The sequence below is a fragment of the Peromyscus californicus genome, unplaced genomic scaffold, assembly GCF_007827085.1.
Source record: "Peromyscus californicus insignis strain IS unplaced genomic scaffold, ASM782708v3 Scaffold_20__1_contigs__length_68692818, whole genome shotgun sequence".
NCBI classification, from domain to species: Eukaryota; Metazoa; Chordata; class Mammalia; order Rodentia; family Cricetidae; genus Peromyscus; species Peromyscus californicus.
The window spans coordinates 41,297,235-41,321,270 of NW_026294503.1; the positions used below are offsets into that span (position 1 = coordinate 41,297,235).

The following is a 24,036-nucleotide window of genomic DNA, read 5'->3' on the forward strand; positions in this document are numbered from 1 at the left end:
AGAGTAGGTGTTACACGAATGTTAAATGGTCTTGTAATAAAAAACCCTGGAGCCAGATATTTGGGGTAAATGCTGAAAGATCAGAGAGACAAAGGAACAAGACAAAGGAACCCAGAGGTTTGTGCATGCTCTGCAACACTTTACCAGCTGAGCTACATTTCCCAGCCTTGTTTTGTTTTCAGAGAGAGGATCTCTGAATTTGAAATCAATTCTACTACCTCAGCTTCCTGATTGCTGAGACATGGGCTAAAGTCATCCAGGCTTAGCAGGCGTACTCCTAGAATGCCTCCTGCCTGTACTGCTCACATCAGGCCTTCTTTGTTTGCTGCTGGAGGACACAGTAGTCCTGTGGCCAGAACAGCCTCCGTCAGGCCAGTGGGATCTGTGGTTCTGGGCATCCCAGGCTAGGTGTGGCTGGGGTTGACAGCACTGCAAAAGCCGAGGGCAGTGGACAGCAGTCTAACAGGAGGCCCTCCGCAGCAGAGGAGCTGATAGAAAGGTCTCAGATGGGCAGGGTTGCAGCCTGCCTGGCTTGCTGCCTGAGATGGCGGGCAGCACACAGGTCCCACCTCTGAGGTAGGCCAAGTAGGAAGGTGGCAACAAAAGAAACACAAACTGTGGCTGGGATGTTAGCAGTTTGGGGAAGAGAAAACTACCAAAAGAAAGGCTCTGTGACTAACATCCCAGGGAGAGAACAGGGGAGAGTGAACTCATGACGCAAGAGGATGTCACCATCCATTGAGGAGCTACAATCAAGAAGAAGAGTAAATCAACCTATCTAAAAATGTGGTCAGAGAAATGGAAAGCATCATAGAACGATTGGAGGTTGAAGAAACGTCGGGGGAATATGGCAGAATTCAGAGTTGTAGGAACAGGAAAATAGAGAAGAAAGGGTTGGTGGGTAAGACCATGGAGTCTGCATTCCAGTGACAGACACCTGGAAAAGAAAACAGAAGGATGTGTGAAGTCCCATGACTCCACGATCAGAAGATACCCCTGCCATCTGACTGAGAGAGTAAAACAAAGGCTTTCCAGAGAAACGGGTCTCGGAAATGTATTTCATCTATTCTTCCCTAGAGCAGATGAAGGGTGTGATGCTCAGAGGTGGCGTGAACTGAGAAGGAGGATGCCCAGGTGATGGCATTCTTATATGGTGGAAGGAGGCTAGGGTGAGTGGCCAGTGATGCCATTCTTCAAGGATGTGTGCGTGACAAACCCCTGCAGAACCAACAGACACCAGTGTAAGGGATCTGAGTGCAGGGACAGCAGAGCTCCACTAGGGGGATTAGTGTTGTGAGGAGCCGGCTCCGAAAGTGCCAGGCTGGACGTTCAAAAGGAGGACACGTCACTGTGGGAGAACTTGTGGCACTTGAGAGAAGAAGACCCAGCTGGTGGCTGCTGCTTCCCAGAAAAAGGACATTGGCATCGGGGTGGACTTCTTTCATCCTGAGTATATGCAACCGATTAAAGATCAAAATCTAATGAGTTGTGAGGATTGTACTTCTGGAAATACAATTACCTGCTATTTGAAAACTATTCTTGTCCCTGAAGAGCACTCTAACTAAGACCCTTCAGATCAGAAGGAAGAGCCTTGGGGCTGAGAGGAGCTGAGGATCACAAGTCTCCTGCAGCCTCCAGGCCCTTCTGGTCTTAATGTCAGCAGCCAAGAGTGGTAGGAGTTGAGGCCATTGCCCACCGGAACAGAACCCCAGAGGCCCATGCTCGGGGAAGGGAGACTGACCAGTGAGCGTTTCACTAGGGACTCTGGTGGGAAGGTAGTTTTTGGTTTTTGTTTGTTTTGTTTTGTTTTCTTCCTTCATTTCTTTTAAATTCTCTCTCTTGAGAGTTTGTCGCTGTGATTTATCCCTGTATCAATGAAGGGTTCAAATCTCTCTCTCTCTCTCTGTCTCTCTCTCTGTCTGTCTCTCTCTGTCTGTCTCTCTCTCTCTCTCTCTCTCTCTCTCTCTCTCTCTCTCTCTCTCTCTCTCTGAGACAGTATTTCTCTGTGTAACAGCTCTGGTCTCCTGGAACTCACTTCGTGTACCAGGCTGGCTTCAGATTCACAGAGATCCACCTGCCTCTGCTTCCCAAGTGCTGGGATTAAAGGCGTGTGCCACCACTGTCCAGAAAGTTTATTTCTCTTTTTGGATTGGATTGGAGGCCTTGGTTGAGGCTCTGCTTCACAAGTGGGCTCAGTCAGGTGTGTCCTCTAGACACCGTCCTGTGGTCAGCCAAGACTGTCCTGGGCACTGGCTGGGGGAGCCTCTGGCTGTGGTGTCGACGTCCCAACATGAGCATGCAGAGTGACAGCCACCATCATGTGCATGTCAGCTTAGCGCAGAGCAGGGTCAGGGCGAGTTTGGAATGACCCAGTGGAGGCGATGAGACAACAGAGTGGAGAAAGAAAAGAATGAGCAAGCCATAAAAAAGAGTTCTATGAGGGAAAAAAAGACTAAATAAAAGCATCAGAAGCTAAATTTTCTACGAGGAGAAGTGGGTGATGTAGGTATACAAGGAGAACGGGCATAGGGCCAGAGTCTAAGGATACCCTGAGGGCAGCACCCAGCAAGAGCCTTGGAGACTCAGGATCAAGGGAGAAGGGATAGGGTGGAGCAGGTGGCAGACATGTTTGCCAGCTCTCTCCCTCCTTGAAGGATGAGAATCCTCATACCAGAAATACAGCAGATCCGAAGTGGTCCATGCCAGAATCTAGATCCTTCTGGAAAAGGTTGAGCATCCAGAGCCACATCCTCTTCCTGGGACCTTGAACCTAGCATGGCAGGAAATAGCATCTGTGATAAAGCTGTTTGAGAGTCACCGCTATGAGGGCTAAGAAGGACTAGAAGACTCATAAGCTATGGAGGGTTCCCAAGCCCATGTGAGGGCCACACCCCAGCAACAAAGCAGCCACATGACACTTGGTCATTGGTACTCAGTACTGGAGACAAGGGAGGTAGCCTGAGAATCCTGTGGACAAGACCATGTGCATTATGGCTATCTATACAAAGGCTGCAGGAACATCCTTCCATTTGCCCTGATAAGGGCTGAGCCATTCTCTGTGCAAAAGGAAAAGGGTCAGTTCAATCTGAGAATTAACATTTACATGAGGATGCCCCATTTACCACTTTGCCTATGCACTATCAATTAGATGGTTTTGGATTGTATGAAGGTTGCTTTGGCAAGATGTGAGCCCTTGATGGATTAACTAGTTCCAGAGGGTGGGAAGCACAGAGATTTCTGCCTCAGTGCCCACCCTGTCCCTGTAGCTCTGTTGTATTCTCTCATGGCCCAGACCTGTGTCTTGGGCTCTAATCCCAGCCATATCTTTTGTACCTCCCCTATGACTGTCCACAGCAACTCAGAGCCTCTGCTCTACCCACCTCTGTCCCCATGCAGGCCCCAGGGCATAGCCAAGGAAGGCATGAGTAATAGCCCTGGCATCCTGTGCCCATCCACATAGGCCTGGAACCACTTTCCTGTTTCTTCTTGCCCTTACACTGGGCCTGGTAGCCCTTGTGCTGTATGGAGCATGATCAGGGGGAGGGGCACAGTGCTTCCTTCTTTTGTCCCTAGGGTAGACATGAGGGCAAGGTTATTTCAAAGGCATTGGATTAGAGTGTTGTGGATTGGCACTGTCCTGGAGGCTCAGGGAGAATATATTCCTTCCTTCTTCCCTGTTCTGGTAGTATGGTAGTAAGCCTCTTGTGGTGTCTTGGAGCTTCAGCTTTCACTCCCCCTCCATTATCTGCTTCTGTTACACGTGGCTGTCTTCTCTCCATCTCTTCTATTTTCAGGTCAGGGCTAGGGCCACTCTCCTCTATGTGACCTTGTCCTGACAGGCCTGTAGTCACCCTGTTTCCACAGAAGGCCAGATTCTGAGTTTTCAGAGGAGATACAGATTTGGGGAGAACTTGTTTGTCCTGGTGTAGTCCGGGGGTCACCACCTAACCAGACTGTCTTGGGAGTTCATGGGCAGCACTGGGGAGCCAGTGTGGGACACGTCAGGAGTTGCTCTCTCTGGGGCCATCACAGCTCTGCAGCACTTCAGTGAAAGCACCCTGGAGTACCTGGCCAACCTGGACCAAGCCCCAGACCCCACAGTCAGGAAGGACACCTTTGCTGCTGACATCTTCGGCGCCTATGACGTTCTTTTCCACCACTGGCTGCAGAGTCGTGATGCCAAGGTAGAGCTGTGACCTATCAGGGGCCGAGGCTCAGCCCATGAGGCCTCCTTCTGCCTTTGCCCTTTCTCTCTGCCAGGGTGGTCCTAAGGGAGGAAAGGCGCCCAAGTTCCCTGCCCACAGATGGTGCTTAGGAGGTGGTGAAGAGTCCCTGCATCCAACTGGAGTCAACCTGTTCTAAAGCTTAGTCTTGAGGCCTGGTCATTGTAGGCCCCTGTGGCATCCACTGTCTTCTGGCCACCATCTGACCTCTTGCCAGAGTTGCCCCATAGATGGACTAGTAACTGGTAGCCACCAGGCTTGCCTGTTAGACCTGGGGTTCAAAGCCATGAGCAGACAGGGAGGCCTTTGCTGTCTTTTCAGCTCCGGCTTGCAGTGGTGGCGGCTCTGGGTCCCATGTGCCACCTGCTTCCCAGTGAGAAGCTGGAAGGACAGCTCCCTAAGCTCCTCCCTGTGCTGCTCGGCCTCTACAAGAAGCACGCGGAAACCTTTCAGATATCCAAGGTATTGGGAGGGAGGGAGGGTGGGCACAGCAATACTGGACCCTCAGATCAGACCCTGTGGGAGCAACCCTAACTTAAAATTTTGTGTTGGCTTATGAGGTGAGTGGCTTCCACTCTACTAAGCACTGGATGGGAGCCTGGGAACTTGCACCTCTACCTGCCATACTGACCTTTCTTAACCTGCCCCCAAATTCTAGAGGTTAAGGTGTACCTTCTTCATTTGGGTCTTAAAGGGGATTGGTGTTCGCCTGGACCACTTCCTAGGGCCTCACTTCCCTCTTGTGGGGCAGAAGGTGGACTGATGCCATCTCCTTCCTGTCTTGAACAGAGCCTGGGACAAATTCTTGAGGCAGCTGTGAGTGTGGGTAGCCGCACACTGGAGGTTCAGCTAGATGCCCTCTTGGTGGCTCTTCATGCTCAGGTAGGCTGGGAGATGAGTACTTGGGGAGGTGGATCTTGCGGGGGTGGGCCCTTCAAAGTGAGTTGCCCAATGGGAGCACAGGGATCATGATTTGGAGTGGGTGCTTCAGTCACACAGCCATGCAATGGGCTTCCTGAGCATCACATGGGTGTGACCTCCAGGGATGAGGCACCATCTTCCAGCCCAGCAGTCTGTTAGTTTCTTTTCTATTGCTGTGACACAATAGCATGGCTAAGACAACTTACAAAAGAAAGTGTTTGGGGCTGGAGATGTGGCTCAGTGGTTAAGAGCACCTGCTGCTCTTCCAGAGGACCTGGGTTCGAGTCCCAGCACCCATGTCAGGCATCTCACTTCTGCCTGTAATCCCACTCCCTCTTCTGGCATCCACCCCAACATGTACATCGCAAATACTCATAGGACACATACAGATGTCCAGATAAGTAATAAAAGTTAAAAATTATAAACAAACAAAAAACAAAAGTGTTTAATTGAGCTTAAAGTTTCAGAGAGTTCGAGTCGATGATGGTAGGCAAAAGCTTGATGACAGGAACAGCTAAGAGCTCACATCTTGGTCTACGAGTAGGAGGCTGTATTAGTCAGGGCTCTCTAAAGAAACAGAACTCTGTGTGTGTGTGTGTGTGTGTGTGTGTGTGTGAGAGAGAGAGAGAGAGAGAGAGAGAGAGAGATTGATTGATTTACTAGCATGGTTTACAGGCTGTGGTCCAAATAGTCTAACGTTGACTGTCTCCTGATGAAAAGGCCAAGGATCTAGTAGTTGTTCAGTCCTTGAGACTGGATGTCTCAGCAGTTCAAATCTGGTGCTGGAGTCCAAGGGAAATCTGAGAGAGCTGCCAGTCTTCGGCCTTTGTTGGAGTTCTGAAGAAGTGGGTTCTAACAGCAGTGAAGGAATGCCTCAGGAGCAGGACAGATAAACTTTCTAGTGAAAGTGAGGGCAAGCAGGTAAAAAACAAAAACTTCATCCCTGGCCTTTTATGTGGCCTGCCACCAGGAGATGTGGCCTGGATCCAGTGTGGTTCTTCTTACCTCAAATGCTCTAATCAAGAAAATTCTTTACAGTCAAACCCAGCTTCTTGTTGTTTGTTTGTTTGTTTATGTGTATGGATGTTTTGCCTGCGTGCATCTCTCTACTACCAGCATCTGGTGCTTGTGAGGATATCAGATCCCTGAGACCTGGTGTTACACATGGTTGTGAGCTGCCATGTGGGTGCTGGGAATTGAACCCAGATCCTCTGGAAGAGCAGCCATTGCTCTCAACCACTGAGCCATCTCTCCAATCTACAGTTGCTTAGGTTTTAGATAATTCCAGATGTAGTTGACAACCAAGATTAGCCATCACAGAGGCAAGGAGACCTTGTATGAGTCTTTTGAAACCCCAAAGCCCACCCTCAGTGACACACCTGTTCCAACAAGGCCACACCTCCTAATCCTTCCCAAGCAGTTCGAACAGCTGGGGAAGTATTCAAACGCATAAGCCCATGGGGCCATTCTCATTCAGATCACCACAGACAGGAACCCCTGGATGGAGGTAGCAGGGGTGGCATCCAGCAGGTTAGGTATGGCACTGAGGCTGGCCTAGGAGGTCTCAGAGGGAGTTCCAGCAGGGCACTGGATTATGGTGGTAAGACGAGGCCTGAGGCTGCTTCGGCCTACTAAGGAATTGAGCAAGAGAGGAGAGACATGGGGTACCACGAGTCACAAGATTCCATTGCAGGAAGTACTTCTGTGAGAAGTCATCTGGCCTGGGCATCCTCCCTGTGGGTCACATGGATCTGTGGAACTTTGTTGTTAAGAAAAGAGTAGAAAGGTGGAAAGGGGTCTTGGTAAGCTTTCAAGGAGGCTTTCTTTTCTAATGTATATGTATATATTTATATATATTCATATATATAAAACAAAACAAAAGTTTGAAGCTTGCATTTAGCTTAGGTTGTAAAAGCTGACTACATGGGAAATCCAAGACAAAGTAAGGTTGGTTACATTGTTCTGGCTCTCTTTTGTCTTTTTTTTTTTTTTTCCCTCCGGTTTTTCAGACAGTTAAAATAATATTCCACAGCAGGCCTGATGTTGCACAGACCATTTGGGTCTCTCTGAGCTGATTCAACAAATTATTCAAGCAGCTTACTTATCCATGTAATATATAGCCAGAAGAGAGGCGTTTATACCAATCACAGCAAACTTCCCTTGCAAATAAAGACTTATGCTCGTAGGAATCAGCTTTGGCCGTTTGTTACCTGTCATAACACTTCCTCTCTGGTAGGCCACCAGGGGACCTGCTTCCTCTCTGGTCCAGGTAGAAGTAGCTGCAGGATCATCTAGAGTTCACCAAGGCTTGTCATAACAGAAAGTCCAGTGTAAGCTTTGAAATAGTTCTGACAGGGTCTGTACCTTCAAGAGCCAGAGCAAGCAGCCATATTGTCTATCTTCCTCAGGATGTCTGTGGAGTGTTCATGATGGCCAATGCTGGCATAAGGGCAGGATGGATGGCTGTTTGACTGACAGTCATTTTATAGCAAGGGAGAATCCAAAAGTTAGGGAATCAAAGTGCTCTCGAATATTATCAAGGACCAGCTTTAATAATCTTCTTCCCAGGGGCCCAGAAGAGAAGCTACAAACAGCGAGAATTATTTCTGGGGAAAGAATCCAAGTACTCCTAGCTCTTTTGTCTATTTGCTGTATTCCTCTGGGATAAAATTCTGTCTACACAGCTTCAGTTCTGCTCTCATGCCGAGCTCCTTTCTTGCCTGATTTCTCTCTACCTTTATTTGCTGTCCTCTAAGTTCCATCTTAATCCTCTCATCTTAGTTCTGCCCCTTCTAGGTTCTCATCCATCTAGTTCTTTCCCATATCAGCTCCTCTCCCACCTCCTTCTTTCTCATCTTGTTCTTCCCCATCTGTCTCTTCCTCATCTTCCATCTCGTTCCTCTAGTCCTCTCTTCTAGCTCTTCAGTCTAGTTCTTCCCCATCTCCGTTCCTTCCTCTCCAGTTCTTACCATCCAGTTCTTCCATTTTCTTTTCTCTTCTCCATCTCGTCCTTGCTCTGGAAATAAAACTGCCTTTTATCCCTTGGCCCCTTATCTCTCCAAGCTATCTCTGCTCCCACAGCTTCTGGCAGGGTCGGGGGGAAGTGTGCTCAGTCGCTAGGCAACTTGGCTAGGCAACTTCCGTCAAAGCTAGATGTACCTGTAAGTAGGAGCCCTTTAGTGAGTTAATTGTTAAGGGTGGATCTAGAACTAGAAATAAGACTTTGGAAAGGAGGAAGTTAAGCTTAATTGGCACAGCTGCCAGGCCTTCTCAAACAGATAGTCTGGACACTTAAGTCTGTTCTTAGAGAGTACAGAGGTATCTCTGATAAGGTACTTTCGTCCATCCAGGGATGGTCCTAGCCAGATGCTGCCAATGACAATAATTACAGGGAGGCTTGAACTGGGGTTCTGGCTGTGCACAGCTGTCAGCACTGAAGGTTATCTATATATTCCATTAGTAGAGGGGAAATGGTGCCCAATGAATGATGGAAAAGCTACAATAGCGCATGAGAAATTCATAGCAGGAAGCAGCTAATAATCAAAAGCCAATATCACCAAGACTCCTTGAGCCTCAGCTTGACCTCTGGAAGGCCCTTGGCTTCTTCCAGGTATTAGCCTGTCATAATATCAGGATATCAGCTGAAATCCTACTTCATATATTTTTGTGGCTTGCAGCAAAGTGCCCCATCTTCCAACATCAGGAGGGTTTACAATAAGAACTACTATTGGGCTCACGGGATGGTTGAGTGAGTAAAGGTGCTTGCCGCTCAAGCTGCAAGACACGTTCACTCCCTGGAACTCCCCCATAAAGGTAGAAGGAGAGAACAGACTCCACTGAGTTGGTCTCTGATCTCCACAGCCATAGCACATATACACCCCTCTCCCCGCACTAATAATAATACTAAGTAAATACTTTTTTAAAAAGAACTTACTGGTGCTGGAGAGACAGCAGTTTGGTACACTTGCTGCTCTTCCACAGGATCTGAATTCAATTTCCAGCATCCACATGTTGACTCATAACCTGTGACTCTAGTTCCAGAAGATCCAGTGCTGGTACCAGACACATATTTGGTGCACATACACACATGTAGGAAAAATCAAACTCATATATAAAATAAAAATAAAGAATTTTTTTTTTTTTGGTTTGGTTTGGTTTTTTGAGATAGGGTTTCTCTGTGTAGTCCTGGCTATCTTGGAACTTACTTGTAGACTAGGCTAAGAATTTACCAGTTTAAGTGTGGTGGCACAAGCATTTAATCCCAGCACTTGGGAGGCAGAGGGAGACGAATCTCTGTGAGTTCGAGGCCAGACTGGTCTACATAGTGAGTTCCAGGACAGTCAGAGCTACATAGTGAGACCTTGTCTGGAAAAACAAACAAACAAACAAAGCGTAGGCTGGAGAGATAGCTCAGTGAGCGGTTAAGAATATTTGTTGCAGGGGCATGGTTGGAGAGATGGTTCAGCGGTTAAGAGCATTGACTGCTCTTCCAGAGGACCCGAGTTCAATTCCCAGCACCCACATGGCAGCTTACAACTGTTTACAACTATCTGTAACTCCAAGATCTGACACCCTCACATGGACATGCATGCAGGCAAAACACCAGTGCACATAGAATAAGAATAAATATAAAAAGTAATTATAAAAAAAGAATATTTGGCCGGGCGTTGGTGGCGCACGCCTTTAATCCCAGCATTTGGGAGGCAGAGCCAGGTGGATCTCTGTGAGTTCGAGGCCAGCCTGGTCTACAAAGCGAGTTCCAGGAAAGGCGCAAAGCTACACAGAGAAACCCTGTCTCGAAAAACCAAAAAAAAAAAAAAAAAAAAATGTGTTGCTCTTCCACACGATCTGGGTTTGATTCCTAGTACCCACAAGCTCACAGCTATCTGTAACTCTAGTCCAAGGGAATCTGGCACCCTCTCTTGAACTCCAGGGGCACCAGGAACGTATACATTTATTTAGACAAAACACTCATACATATAAAACAGTCAAGTAGATCTTTAAATTATTTTATTTTACATGTATTGGTGTTCCTCCTGCATGTTTATCTGGGTGTCATGTGCGTGCCTGGTACCCGCAGGGGTCAGAAGAGGGCCTCAAGTCCACTGCAACTGGAGTAACAGTTGTGAGCTGCCATGTGGGTGCTGAGAATTGAAGCCAGGTCCCCTGGAAGAGCAGCTAGAGCTGCTTCTTAAGCGCTGAGCCATCTCTCCAGCCCCTCTTTAAAAATTTTAAACACCAAAAGCAGCAACAACAAAATACCTTCCAGTACCTCCAGGTGAGGTAGAGGCACTCATCCGTTGCACAGCAGGGCCCTGACATGACAGTGAGTCTGTCATCACAACCTCTGTCCTGTCCCCCGGAGCAGATTTGTGTGCCTGTGGAGTCCTCGAGCCCCCTGGTGATGAGCAGCCAGAAGGAGGTGCTTCGCTGCTTCACGGTGCTGGGTGAGTGGTGGCTTCTGGACGGGAAGCCTCGGAGAACATGTCTGACCAGAGGTCCTCTTTGTCCTTTATTTTATTTTTATTTATTTATTTATAGGGTTTTTGTTTGTTTGTTTGTTTTTTATGAGACAGGCTTTCTCTGTGTAGCCCTGGCTGTCCTGGAACTCACTGTGTAGCCCAGGCTGGCCTCGAACTCAGAGATCTGCCTGCCTCTGCCTCCCGTGCGCTGGGATTAAAGACGTGCACCACCACTACATGGCTATTATTTATTATTATTATTATAAAAACAAACAAAACAGGTTCTCAGGGTCCTTTTAGCTCAGCTGGCCTTGAATTCATGATCCTTCTGCCTCAGGCTTCCAAATACTGGAGTTACAGTCGTACGCCTCATGTCTGGTCCGCTGTCCTCTCTGAGGAGGACAGTAGTAGATGGTTCCGTGGCTCCGGCTGAGGAGGGTTGGTTTTAGCCACAGCTCCCAAGTACTTGATCTCCACTGAAGTGAATGTCGCAGCCGCACTTTCTTCTTCTAGAGGCTTCTGTCTCCCGTGCCACACAGTCCATTCTTGACCCTCAGCCACAGTCCACTGCTTTGCACTCCTCTATGTGGCTGTTTGGCTCTGGCCATCAGTCTGGCATTACCTGAGCTCCGCTAGAGGTGATAGCATCTTTCAATGCCTCTACTGGAGCCTGGTGGTCTAGGACAGTGAAAGCCTGGCCTGCCAGCTCTGTCCCCAGTGTTTGCAGTCCATCAGGGCCTGCTCGCTTGCCAGCTTGAGGGTCAGGCGGAGGTTTGTGACTTACCAGCTGCTGAAGACCAGCACCCACCTAGAGCCTGGAGGGAGGGAATGCTGGGAGACAGGTTCAGCTGGCCCAGAGTGTGGTAGGAGGGAGAAGGACCAATTTTTTACAGTCATTGACACTGGCTCACAAAGATGAGAACTCACCAAGGTAATTTACAGAAGGTTCCCATTGGCAATGATACAGTTCCAGGCTAGAAGTTTGTACAGGGTCAGGGGTGGAGTGCTTGGGAATTATTCTCTATCTGCAGACCAGCCCAGAAGCAGGAGGATCTCTGAGGGGTCCCTTGTGAGCTCCCTATGAATTAAATTGGAACAAGCCCACTGGTCCTGGTGACCGCAGGTCTGAGTCTCACATGTCCTGTGTGGTAGCAGTCCATTGGTGTTAAAGCCCCCCCCTCCGTGCTCTAACCCTTCCCTTTATACAACCACTCCAAGCAAACACTGGGGTGAACGTGATGGCCAGGGAGTTCCAGCTTCCTGCATTCCCCACAGTGAGTCTTTGCCTTCCCTGTCCTGGGAAGCTCCAATTCCAGAATGACCAAGGTACACAAATTCAGTCCTGGGGAGCTTAGGGTGCAAGCATGGAACAAGGAGCGAAGAGACTTAGAAAGTGTCTGATATGCATGTTACCCTGCAGCCTGCTGCTCTCCTGACCGACTGCTGGCCTTCTTACTGCCCAGGCTGGACACTAACAATGAGAGACTCCGCGTGGGTACCCTGCAGATCCTGAGACACATCATCAACTCGGCTGGTGAGTGCCTTCTGTGCCTGCAGACTGGCCACGTGTGCCATGTCCAGCATAGGGTAACACCGGGTAATGTCCATCTCACAGATGACAGTGGCATCCTGCTCTGAATTACTATGAATAATAGTAATTTGCCTTGGTGGTTTTCACAGTTGAACTTTGTCTTAGTTGTTACTGCTGTGATAAGACACCGTGACCAAGGCAACTTCTAGAAGAAAAGGTTTATTTGGAGGTGGGGGGGTGAGGGAGAGCAGGTGCACATGCACAAGCATGTGAAAACTGGGAATGGCATGGGTTTTGAAACCTCTTTGCCTGCCCCTAGTGACACACCTCCTCCAACAAGGCCACACCTCATACTCCCTCCCAAACTCTTCTACCAGCTGGGTACTAAGATATGTATGGCTGTGGGACCATTCTTCAAACCACCACAGACATAGAACTTGAGGTTCCACACATGCTGGGCAAGTGTTCTACCTCTAAGCAACACCTTCAGCCCCAAGTTTCCTGCTTTTAAGGGAGATTTATTTGATTAACAATAAGGTTCAAAAAGGTAATCACAGTTGTACAGGTACATTTCTGTTTTGGTGAGTTTCATTCATGCCCTGTCAGAGGTCAGAAATCAATGACCATGGGCCACATTGGGTGGCATTAGATACGAGGTTCAGAAAGGTAGATCCTATTTCCTGGGGCTCTTCCAGGCAGTAGCTTAAGGCACCAGAATTTTGGTGCTGATTTTTTTTTTTTTTTTTTTTTTTTTTTTTTTTTTTTTTTTTTTAAAGATTTTTATTTATTTATTAGGTATGCAGTGTTCTGCCTGCATGTATGTCTGCAGGCCAGAAGAGGGCACCAGATCTCATTACAGATGGTTGTGAGCCACCATGTGGTTGCTGGGAATTGAACTCAGGACCTCTGGAAGAGCAGCCAGTGTTCTTAACCTCTGAGCCATCTCTCCAGCCCCTGATTTTTTTTTTTAGGTGTGGGTGTGTATTTAAAAAAAAAAAAGAGGGCCGAGTAGTGGTGGCACACGCCTTTAATCCCAGCACTGGGGAGGCAGAGGCAGGAGGATCTCTGTGAGTTCAAGACCAGCCTGGTCTACAAAGTAAGTTCCAGGAAAGGCGCAAAACTACACAGAGAAACCCTGTCTCGAAAAACAAAAAATAAATAAATTAATTAATTAAAAAAAAAAAAAAGAGTTCACTAGTGGGGCTGGGCATTAGTAGCGCACGCCTTTGATCCCAGCACTGGGGAGGCAGAGGTAGGTGGATCTGTGAGTTTGAGGGCAGCCTGGTCTACAGAGTGAGTTTCAGGACAGCCAGAGCTGCTGTTATTTGTTTGTTTGTTTAAGGAGTCTCTCTACATAGTCTTGGCTATCTGAGATGAAAGGTGTCCACCACCACGGCCAGCATTTGACTGGAAATCTTCTAGCTGTGTGATGCTTTTATTGATTTCATTACAGTAAAATGATTTTTATTGAAAAAGTCAATTCTTTCTTTAGGGAGGGGGAGTTTAGCATTGGTCCGTGACTATCTAGGTAAACCTTTCTCATCTTCTCTGAGGCTTTTGGCTTGGTTTGGTTTTGGTTTTTTGAGACAGGGTTTCTCTGTGTAACAGCTGTGGCAGCGACATGACTGCCCGGCTTCCGAGTTAATTTTTACATTGCATCTGGGCGCTTCAGAGCCTCTCTGTTTGTCTGTCTATCATTTCTCCTCTATGCTCTTTCTGTGGGCATTCATATGGAAATGTCTGCGTACAGGAAACAGAATTCTATCTAGAGATATTCATCGTGAGCTTCATTTCTCTCTGTAAACTACCTTAGGGAGCTTCTTGCTCTCATAAATACAGATTCAAGACGCTTTTAGTTTTTTTCTTGAAATACAGCTCACACATGGAAACAGCACAGATGGTAACTGTTCTTTTCAGTACAGGATAACACAAGCCCATTATTTCCCACCTGGATGAGGAATAAGGAAAGGATATGGGGCCACTAGCAGGTCTTTGAAGGGTAGCTTCCAGCACAAGAAGATCTTACTGTTTGCATGTTGTGTAAAGAAAGGGAAATTTGGGCTGGAGAGATGGCTCAGTGGTTAAGAGCACTGACTGCTCTTCCAGAGGTCCTGAGTTCAATTCCCGGCAACCACATCGTAGCTCACAACCACTTGTAATGAGATCTGGTGCCCTCTTCTGGCCTGCAGGGATACATGCAGGCAGAATACATAACAAATAAAATTTAAAAAAAAAAAAAAAAAAAAGAGGGGCTGGAGAGATGGCTCAGAGGTTAAGAGCACTGACTGCTCTTCCAGAGGTCCTGAGTTCAATTCCCAGCAACCACATGGTGGCTCACAACCACTTGTAATGAGATCTGGTGCCCTCTTCTGGCCTGCAGTCATACATGCTGTATACATAATAAATAAATAAATCTTTAAAAAAAAAAAAAAAAAAAAAAAAAAAAAAAAGAAAAAGAAAAAGAAAGGGAAATTGTACGGTATGGAGCATTTTGTATCTGAATTATTTTTCTGTTTTCTGTTTGTTTATATATCACAGAGTTCATTGTGTGTGATGAACTATGAAGTTCATTTGCTGGCTATGAATATGCAGATTCTTCCAGTTTCTTACCCTAAAGAAGGCCGCTGCTGTTTCCATTTCCCCGTGCACACTTAGTCAAATGTGTGTCTAGGACCAGAATTTCAGGTTGTAGGTATGCATTTGTCTAGTACTACTAGATGAAAACACTCCGGTTTCCTAAAATACCCATTGTCGTGGAGCCAGTCCTTTGCATCCTAGCCAGGGTTACTTGTTTTGCAGCAAGCCACTAGTTAGCTGTTTCATGTAGCAAAACAAGGCAGAAAAATCCCTGATAAGGGCAAGGATGGGGCACAGACATACTTTTCCTGGACTCTAGTTTTATTACTACTATGGTGTCTGAGCCTGTAGTCACCTCTGTTGCTTTAACACTAGGTAGCGCTCTGAGCTCAGGTTTGCATCACTTCTGCGGACTTAAAGCCGTGTAAAATAGGACCAGGATGGCAACTTCAGGAAAATCAGGCTGTCTATAGTTGTCTGTTGCTCCCTGAGAAATCCTAGTCATCTAAAGATGAACTTGAATGAACCATTCTTTGGGCTTCAATATGACTTCCAGGCAGGACACAGGTTCATTTTAAATTTCTCCAAAAAATTTACACAACACACATGAACCTCTACCCCGGTGGGTAGCAGCTGCCCTGGTCTTGAATAATATAGCCTTATCATCTACACCTTTGTGTCTTTGCCCCTAAGGTTCCAGGATCTAGCTATGCGTAGTTTGTTTTTGTTTTTATTTTCAGTCTTTTGAGACAAGGTCTCTATATAGTCCTGATTGTCCTGGAACTCACTGTGTAGACCAGGCTGGCCTTGAACTCAGAGATTCACCTGCTTCTACCTGCCCCGCAAGTACTGGGATCAAAGGTGTGCGCCACTATGCACAGCTGACCATTGATATTTTTGTTTTGATTGATTTTTTTTTTTTTTTTTTTTTAAAGAGAGGATGTCAGGTATCCCAGGCCGGCCTTGAACTTGTTATATCCCTGAGAATGACCTTGAGCTCCTCCTCTCCTGGCTCCACCTCCCTAGTGCTGGAATTTCAGGTGTTCACCCACACTTGCTCTTATTCAGTGCTGGGGATCCAACCTTCGGCTCCATGCCCGCTAGGCAAACACCCTGCCAGCGTAGCTCCATCTCCAGCCCTGCTTTTATTTCTATTTGTTCTAAAATGACATAATATACAATGGCATAATTCAGTGATGTTGAGCACAGCCACACGATAGTTGTGCTGTCTGTGAAGTGCTCCTTCCTGCAGCACTGAAGCTGCCCGCTTCCTGGTGACTGTCCCAAGTCTCTGTTCACACAAGTTTCATGGTATTACCATCTTTTCTTCCTACCCCAGATTTTTTGTTTGTTTGTTTTTGTTTTTTGTTTTTCAAGACAGGGTTTCTCTGAGTAGCATTTGGAGCCTTTCCTGGATCTCCCTCTGTAGACCAGGCTGGCCTTGAACTCACAGAGATCTGCCTGCCTCTGCCTCCTGAGTGCTGGGATTAAAGGCATGCACCACCACTGCCCAGCCTCCTACCTCAGTTTTAAAGTCATGAATGTTCCTCAACATCTTCTAAACACTGAATATTTGCCTCAGGTCAGATTTAGAATTTCTATTGTCTGGGCTTTTATAGTACACATCTCATTGTTCTGCATTGTATGTTATTACTACCCTGGACCCTGACCAGGCTTGGTTGTGGTGGCTCCAGGGGAGGTAGGGCATGGCCCAAGGTGGGGGTAGGGCTGGGGCACTGGGGACAAGGCCATGTTTCTTTGAGGTCTCTGCCCTCTGTGTTGGGCTCTACCTTTTGCTGCTTTGGGAGCTTGTGTTCTGAGTGCTGTGTGCCCTCTGTGTTCAGACTCCTGGCTTGTGAAATTGGGATCAGGATGACATCTTTCTTACTGGACTGTCTATATAATGAAAACATTGTCACAAACAGTGTATTACCTGCATTGCACCCAGTGCCTTCATTTTCTTCCCTATTTAACTTTTAAAGAAAAGATTGTTTGTTTGTTTATTATATGTATGTATATGTGCCTTCATGAGTTCATGTGCAGGTGCCCAGAGAGGTTTAAGCATTTAATGCTTTATTGGAGTTATAGGTGATTGTGTGCTGCCTGATGTAAGTTCTGGGAACTGAGCCCAGGTCCTCCACAAGAGCAGTTCTTAACTGCTGAGCCATCTCCCCAGCCTCTTTACTTCCCTTTTATTTATTTATTTATTTTTTTAAAAAGATTGATTTATTTATTATGTATACAGTGTTCTGCCTGCATGTATGCCTGCAGGCCAGAAGAGGGCACCAGATCTTATTGTAGATGGTTGTGAGTCACCTTGTGGTTGCTGGGAATTGAACTCAGGACTTTTAGTAGAGCAGCCAGTGCTCTTAACCTCTGAGCCATCTCTCCAGCCCCTACTTCCCTTTTTTTGAGACAGGGTCTTGTTCTATAGCCTAGACTGGCCTCGAATTCACTAGCTTCCTATGGTAGCCTCCTCAGTTAGCCTGGTGCTCATGATCTTCCTGTCTCCTTCTGTTAGGGTTACAGGCATGTACCACATCCAGTGATAACTACTTCATAATATCCATTTAAAATTTATCATAAAAAGTGAAGTCCACTATAGGAAAATATGGAATGCTTCACAAATGTAAATGTCATCATTGCACAGGGGCTGTGTTGATCCTCTGTGTATCATTCCAGTTTCAGTCTGTGTGCTGCACTCAGCACATAGGGCCACTTAATGGCCATCTTGAAACTTCTTTTAAGTGTTAGGAGATAAGCCGGGCAGTGGTGGCACACACCTTTAATCCCAGCACTTGGGAGGCAGAGGAAGGTGGATCTCTGTGAGTTTGAGGCCAGCCTGGGCTACAGAGTGAGTTCCAGGACAGCCAGGGCTACACAGAGAAACCCTGTCTTAAAAAAAAAAAAAAAAAAGAAAGAAAGAAAGAAAAGAAAAGGAAGGAAGAAACAGTATTAGGACATAAAAGGTTGTGTTACTGATTCTCAGCAAAAAGGAGCCCCAGACCAATAGCACAGTCACCTGGAACGTGCTAGAGGTACCCAGCCACCACAGACCTATTACATCAGATGTTAACCATCTGGTGACTCTGATGCCACTTCAGTTACAGTCCCTGACATGACTTCCCTAGATTCTGAACCACTTTTCTATTTATCGTCTCAACTGCCAACTGCTTAGCTTTTTAAAAGATATGTTTAAATGTAGTGTGTTTGTTTGTTTACTGTGAGTGTGTGAGTGCTGTGAAGAGGGAGTAGACATCAGAGAACACTTACAGGAATTGGCTCTCTCCGTCTGTCTGCCATGTTGGTCCCAGGGATGGAACTCAGCAGTCTGGGTAGCAAGCGCCTCCACTCACTGAGCCATCTGCCCTGGCCCCACCTTAGCTTTTCTCTTTTTAAATTATTATTATTATTATTATTATTATTATTATTATTATTATTATTGGTTTTTCAAGACACTGTTTCTTTGTGTAGCCCTGGCTGTCCTGGAACTCGCTCTATAGACCAGGCTGGCCCCAAACTCAGAGATCTGCCTGCCTCTGCCTCTCAAGTGCTGGGACTAAAGATGTGCACCACCACTGCCTGGCTTCTTTTTATTATTTTTAATTATATATGGATATGTGCATATGAGTGTACGTACCCACACAGACCAGAAATGTCAGATTTCCCTGGAGATGACTATGAGCCACCTGATATGGGTGCTGGGAACTGAACTCAGATCCTCTGGAAGAACAGCACATGCTCTTACCCACTGAGCCATCCCTCCAGCGCCCCCACACCCCACTTTAAATTCATCATCGTCGTTATTTGCTCAGGCTAGAGATTGAGAAATGAACCTTGAGTGTCTATCCAACTGTAAGCCACTGTGATTTAATATTTTATAGAGAAGAGGTTTACAGAAAACACAACCTGAGCAGAAGGTATTCTGGTATTCTGCATCACATTTGTCCCTTAGGTGCTGGTTTGGACCCTCACCCACAGCCCCCCATACCTCTTACACGTACTGTGCTTTCATAATGACTTCTTTTGAATGAGCTAGAGAGCAACTCTTTCCAAGGTGACCGTCCTAAAAAGCTGCCTATGTTTGGCCAGGCAAACATATTTGGTGGGAGGCAAGTGCACATGCAATACCAAGAGCTTCTTTCTTTCTTTTTTAATTTTATTTTGGTTTTTCGAGACAGGGTTTCTCTTTGTAGCCTTGGCTGTCCTGGGACTCGCTTTGTAGACCATGCTGGCCTCGAACTCACAGAATCCACCTGCCTCTGCTTCCCAAGTACTGGGATCAAAGGCGTGCACCACCACCACCTGGCTACAAAGAGCTTTTCTTAAATTCATGTACAGAGAACTGAGCACTCTCAGAGTAAGGACACCATTTAGCAGTGGCTAAAAGACAGGACAGATGTCTCAGATGGCCTTCTCTGAGGCTCCTGCTTAGTAGTGGTGTTTCCTTAATTCCTTTGATCTTCTGTGGTCTACCCTCTGCTTCCCCTTGCAAAATTTGCAGCACACTGCATTTCAACATCACAGGATTTGAGAGCACAGTTCTTCGTGCACAAGGACTCTGAAGAGAACTAAAAATCCCTTTTTACTTTTTGATTGGTAAAATGTTGTTTTTCTCCTTCAGAGCAATGGGCTTATACCATGTCCTCCTTCCACATGAGGATCAAGTGAGGCCAGGTCCCTTGAGGCCGAGACTTCAAGGTAGACGTGGGTAGGATGACTGGTCTTGGTTGGCAGGGACTAAGCCATCTTGTTTGTTTATTGCAGCTGCTCAAATGGAGGTTAAGAAGCCCTTTATCCTCTCTTCCATGAGGCTCCCTCTTCTGGACACCAACAATAAGGTAAAGTGGACAGATTAGCTTGGCCATTGTTGGAATAGGCCAGTTAGTTTGGCTCATCCTGAGCAGCCAACAGAAGAGTGGCCAGAGCATTAGAAGTGCCTATCCTACAGGTCTCTGGGCACAAACAAGCAGAGAGATGCAGACATGTGTGAACAGGCTACATTTCCACATTGTTAGGGAACCCAAGGCCCCTCAGGGTTGGGATCTGTCGTAGGCCCAGAGGGCTCCAGCACCACCCTGAGGGTCACCATTCACCAGAAGGACTCAGAGAACTCAGGCGGCTGGTATACTCACCACTTACACAGGCATTGTTTAAATCAGCTGAGGAGCTGGGTGTGGTAGCTCATGACTGTAATCTTAGCGCTTAGGAGTCTGAGATAGGAGTTCGTGTCTATCCTGGGCTACACAATTAGATCTTATCTCAAAAAAAATCAGCTGGGAAAGAGCTCTTGGGACAGAGTTCAGGAGTGCCCAAACCTGCAGCTTCCCATTGCCTTTTGTGGGCGGGGCAGTGTTAGTAGCTTGGCAGCAATGTGTGACCACACATAGTATTGCCAACTAAGTCATTCCTTAGTCTTAGAGTCCTGAGCCTTGAGCCCTGTTGTATGGATGTGCTGGACTGTCTGTGTGGCTACACTCAGGCTCCAACCCCTCTGAAAATGGGACTGATATCATGTGGCTTGCAGGCTCCTACCTGAATTACAGCCTTCGACTGTGGGAGGTGACCCTGGTCCCAGATCATGAGACCTTATTACCATGTGATATCTCAAGGGCTCCCAGGAGTCTAGCAAACAGGTCAGATTCCTCTTTAGGCAAGGTAGACCTTTTCCATCCCTCTAGGCACTATTGTCTTGAACAGGGCCATCTGGTTCAGAGGCAGCAGGATCCAAGCCCTCCTTGAGAGCTACTGCAGCATTGTGCTACTGCTAGGGACCTCCTCTGTATCTTACTGTTATTTCTTCAGAAGCTTCTGATACAAACTCCAACTAACAGCCCTCAGACCTTTATATTCTGGCACAGTCTTCCCTGATACACCTGTGACAGGGTCCTGAGCTCACTATGGGTCCAAACAATGAGATGTTTGCAGTATCGAGTAGGCACATCCATGCTCAGCCTGGGCAGTTGGCTGCCAACCCTGACCCACCCTGTTCCCGTAGATAGCCATTGCATGAATGTGACGTAGGGATAACAGGAGGTGGTAATCTCAGGAGGCTTCCTTGGGGCAGCTGCAGCTGCATTTGACCTGACATTCTAGGAAGCAAAAACATTCTCCTGAGTCCGAAGGTTCCTGAGAGTGGGGGCCTTGTACAAAGGGCTCAGGCTGGGGACAGAGGCCAGTGTCTGTTAGGGTACGGTGGGCTAGAAGAGACCATGGCTCGGAGTAAACATCACTGATTTTGCCTATTGGGCTGGCCATGCAGGCTCAGAACTAGCAATGCTTGAGTGATAGTTAAAGGTCTGAGAAACGTTGCCTGGGGGAAGGCCCAAACAACCAGGTCAATAGCATGTCACAGGAAATGTGGGTGTCACACAAGAGAGACCAGCCCTGAAGAACACCAGTCCCATAGCTCAAGGCCAGATGAACAGTACAGATAGGTTAGGTATGTTATGCACCAAGACTCCATGAGTGTAGGGTAGGGAGGTAGAGCTCGAGGGCAGGGTGGTTTGGAGCAGATCTTTAGCAGAACTGTTTTTGTAGACATGAGGATGAAGCCTGGTAAAAGTGCATGAAGGAGGTGACTTCTGAGGGGCTGAGAGGAGGGCAAGAATGTATGTGGGAAACAGGAAGAGAGAGGCCTTCCTTTGCAGAACTGCACATGTCACAAGGTAGCTAAAAGGCTGCTAGCTGAGAGCGGAGCAAGCTTCCATGAAGCCGGGTGTTCAGTAGTGCAGCAGGTGTGGGTACAAGTGTGAGGTCTGTGAGTCTAGATGCAGGTGCAGTTGTAGGTACAGGTGTGGTGTCGGAGCGTGTGGGTATTGGCACTGATACAAATGTAGTGCACATACAGATGTGGGTGCAGGTCTAGCACAGGACCAGATGAACAGTACAGATAGGTGCCCTGTGCCCCTTCCTGACCTTCTCTTGCTTCTGGGCAGGTGAAACGGGCTGTGGTGCAGGTGATCAGTGCCATGGCCCACCATGGCTACCTGGAGCAGCCTGGAGGTGAGGTGATGGTTGACTTCATTGTGCAGCAATGTGCTCTGCCCCCAGAGGAGGTAAGGACTGCTACCAACAGACCCACCTGTTTCTGGATCTGTTGGATGCCAGGCTGTTCAGCCTGTGTATCTCTTGAGCACTGTTAGCACTGGTTACCAAGAACCGCTAGCCTGGCAGCAGGTGGCTGTGTGTGGGCTGAGGTTCCCTTTGGTGTCTGAGTCAGGGTCTCTGCATCTTGTGAGTCCACTCAACAGATACCAACTCAGAAGCAGAGGCAGAAGCCGGAAACTTTATTCTCTTTGATTCTTTTCTATTTAAAAAAAAATTACTAATCAAGCACCAGTTTCTTTGGAAGGAGAGCAAGGTAAGACATGATGAAGTAGACTGCAGGTAGTGGGTGGGTGTATGGCTCAGCAGCATTGTGCTTGCCTAGTATGTACAGGGTACGTGCTGGGCTCTTTAGTGAGGAAATGAGTGAAGGTGGAGTGGTCATACACTGAACTAGTGAATGAATGCTCAGGTTCTTGGGCTGCCAGCTCTGGATCTGGTTTCTTGGAGTTAGCAGAGCGAGTCTGTCCTAAGGTCAGTTCAGATAGAGACATGTATTAGTACTTTACTATTGCTCTGATAAACACCATGACCAAGGCAACTTGTAGGAAAGGTTTGTTTGGGCTTCTGGCTCCAGAAGGATGAGAGTCCACCATGACAGAAAGACAGCAGCACGTGGCATGCATGGCAGCAGGAACAGGAAGCTGAGAGTTCACATCTATCCTCTACTGCACATGAAGCAAATGGTGAACAGGACGTGGGGCAAGACCACTCATAGCCTGCCCCCAGTGACTCACTTCCTCCAGCAAGGCTCCACCTCTAAAGATTCCACAACCTCCACCAACAGCACTGCCAGCTGGGACAGGGGTTCAAATACCAGAACCTACAGGCGACATTTCTCATTCAAACCACCACATGTGGCCGCCCTCTTGTACTCTGTCATTGTGGTATATGCAGTACCTCAAACAGGACTCTGGTGTTTTGTTTTTTTTTTTTTTTTTAAAAGAATAAAGATTTATTTATTTATTTATTTATTTATTTATTTATTTATTTATTTATTTATTATGTATACAGTGTTCTGTCTGCATGTATCCCTGCAGGCCAAACCAGAGCACCAGATCTCATTACAGATGGTTGTGAGCCACCATGTGGGTGCTAGGAATTGAACTCAGAACTTCTGGAAGAGCAGCCAGTGCTCATAACCTCTGAGCCATCTCTCCAGCCCTAAACTTTTTAAAATTATATTTTAAAAGAATAAACACAGGGGCTGGAGAGATGGCTCAGCAGTTAAGAGCACTGACTGTTCTTCCAGAAGTTCTGAGTTCAATTCCCAGCACCCACATGGAGATTCACAACTGTCTATAATTGTAGTCCTCTAGGATCCAATGCCCTCTTCTGGTATGTAGATGTATGTGCAGACGAAAACATCCATATATACAAAATAATTTTTTAAATTTAGATTTATTTTTTGTTTTATGTGTATGAATATTTGCCTACATGTATGTATGCGTATTATGTGCATGCTTGGTGGTGCCCACAGAGATCAGAAAAGGGCATGGGATTCCCTGGAACTGGAGTTATGGATGGTTGTAAGCCACCACGTGGGTGCTGGGAATTGAACCCAGGTCCTCTGTAAGAGCAACAAATGCTCTAAACCACTGATCCATCTCTTGAGCCCCATAAATTTTGTTATTCTTTGAGAATTTCATATGAAATATTTTGATCATATCCACTTCCTACTTTCCCAGATCTTTCTAATTTTTCCCAGATCTACTTTCTCCTTTTTATAAAATTACATTTACAGCCAGGCGGTGGTGGCACACACCTTTAATCCCAGCACTCGGGAGACAGAGACAGGCAGATCTCTGTGAGTTCGAGGCCAGCCTGGACTACAGAGTGAGTTCCAGGACAGGCACCAAGCTACACAGAGAAACCCTGTCTCGAAAAATAAAAACAAAAACAAAAACCAAAAAAAAAAAAATCACATTTACTTATTTATGTGTGTGTGCTCATACATGTTACAGTGCATGTATGAAGGTCATAGGGTAACATAGAAGTTGGTTGTCTCCACCAAGGGATCTTGGGGATAGATCTCAGGGTATCAGGTTTTGAGGGTATGTTTACCCACTGAACCGTCTTGTAGGCCCATCCTGCATTTGTCTTAAAGTACTAGAGGTCATGGATAATAAGCCCACTTTTGGAGGAAGCCTTGCCAAGGAAGGTTTCGGGCCCCACAGGTCAATTCCTCCTTTAAAAAAAGATTTGGAGGGAGAGA

At 46.9% G+C, this 24,036-nt stretch overlaps 1 protein-coding gene and 1 non-coding gene across 5 annotated transcripts in view; one reads left to right on the forward strand and one right to left on the reverse strand.

Moving 5' to 3' along the window:
- The window catches only part of Mroh1 (maestro heat like repeat family member 1), a 74,332-nt gene that overhangs the window by 22,902 nt on the left and 27,394 nt on the right, over positions 1-24,036 (forward strand). For all 4 annotated transcript variants that reach the window (XM_052748119.1, XM_052748118.1, XM_052748116.1 and 1 more), the window contains exons 8-14: positions 4,033-4,184; positions 4,545-4,685; positions 5,013-5,105; positions 10,513-10,591; positions 12,027-12,140; positions 19,482-19,555; positions 21,653-21,772. In XM_052748119.1, coding sequence (XP_052604079.1) covers positions 4,033-4,184; positions 4,545-4,685; positions 5,013-5,105; positions 10,513-10,591; positions 12,027-12,140; positions 19,482-19,555; positions 21,653-21,772 — 773 coding nt within the window. The remainder of the gene's footprint in view (positions 1-4,032; positions 4,185-4,544; positions 4,686-5,012; positions 5,106-10,512; positions 10,592-12,026; positions 12,141-19,481; positions 19,556-21,652; positions 21,773-24,036) is intronic.
- Positions 17,320-17,423, reverse strand: LOC128117285 (U6 spliceosomal RNA). Its single transcript, XR_008220768.1, has one exon. It is a non-coding gene; the product is annotated as a U6 spliceosomal RNA (small nuclear RNA).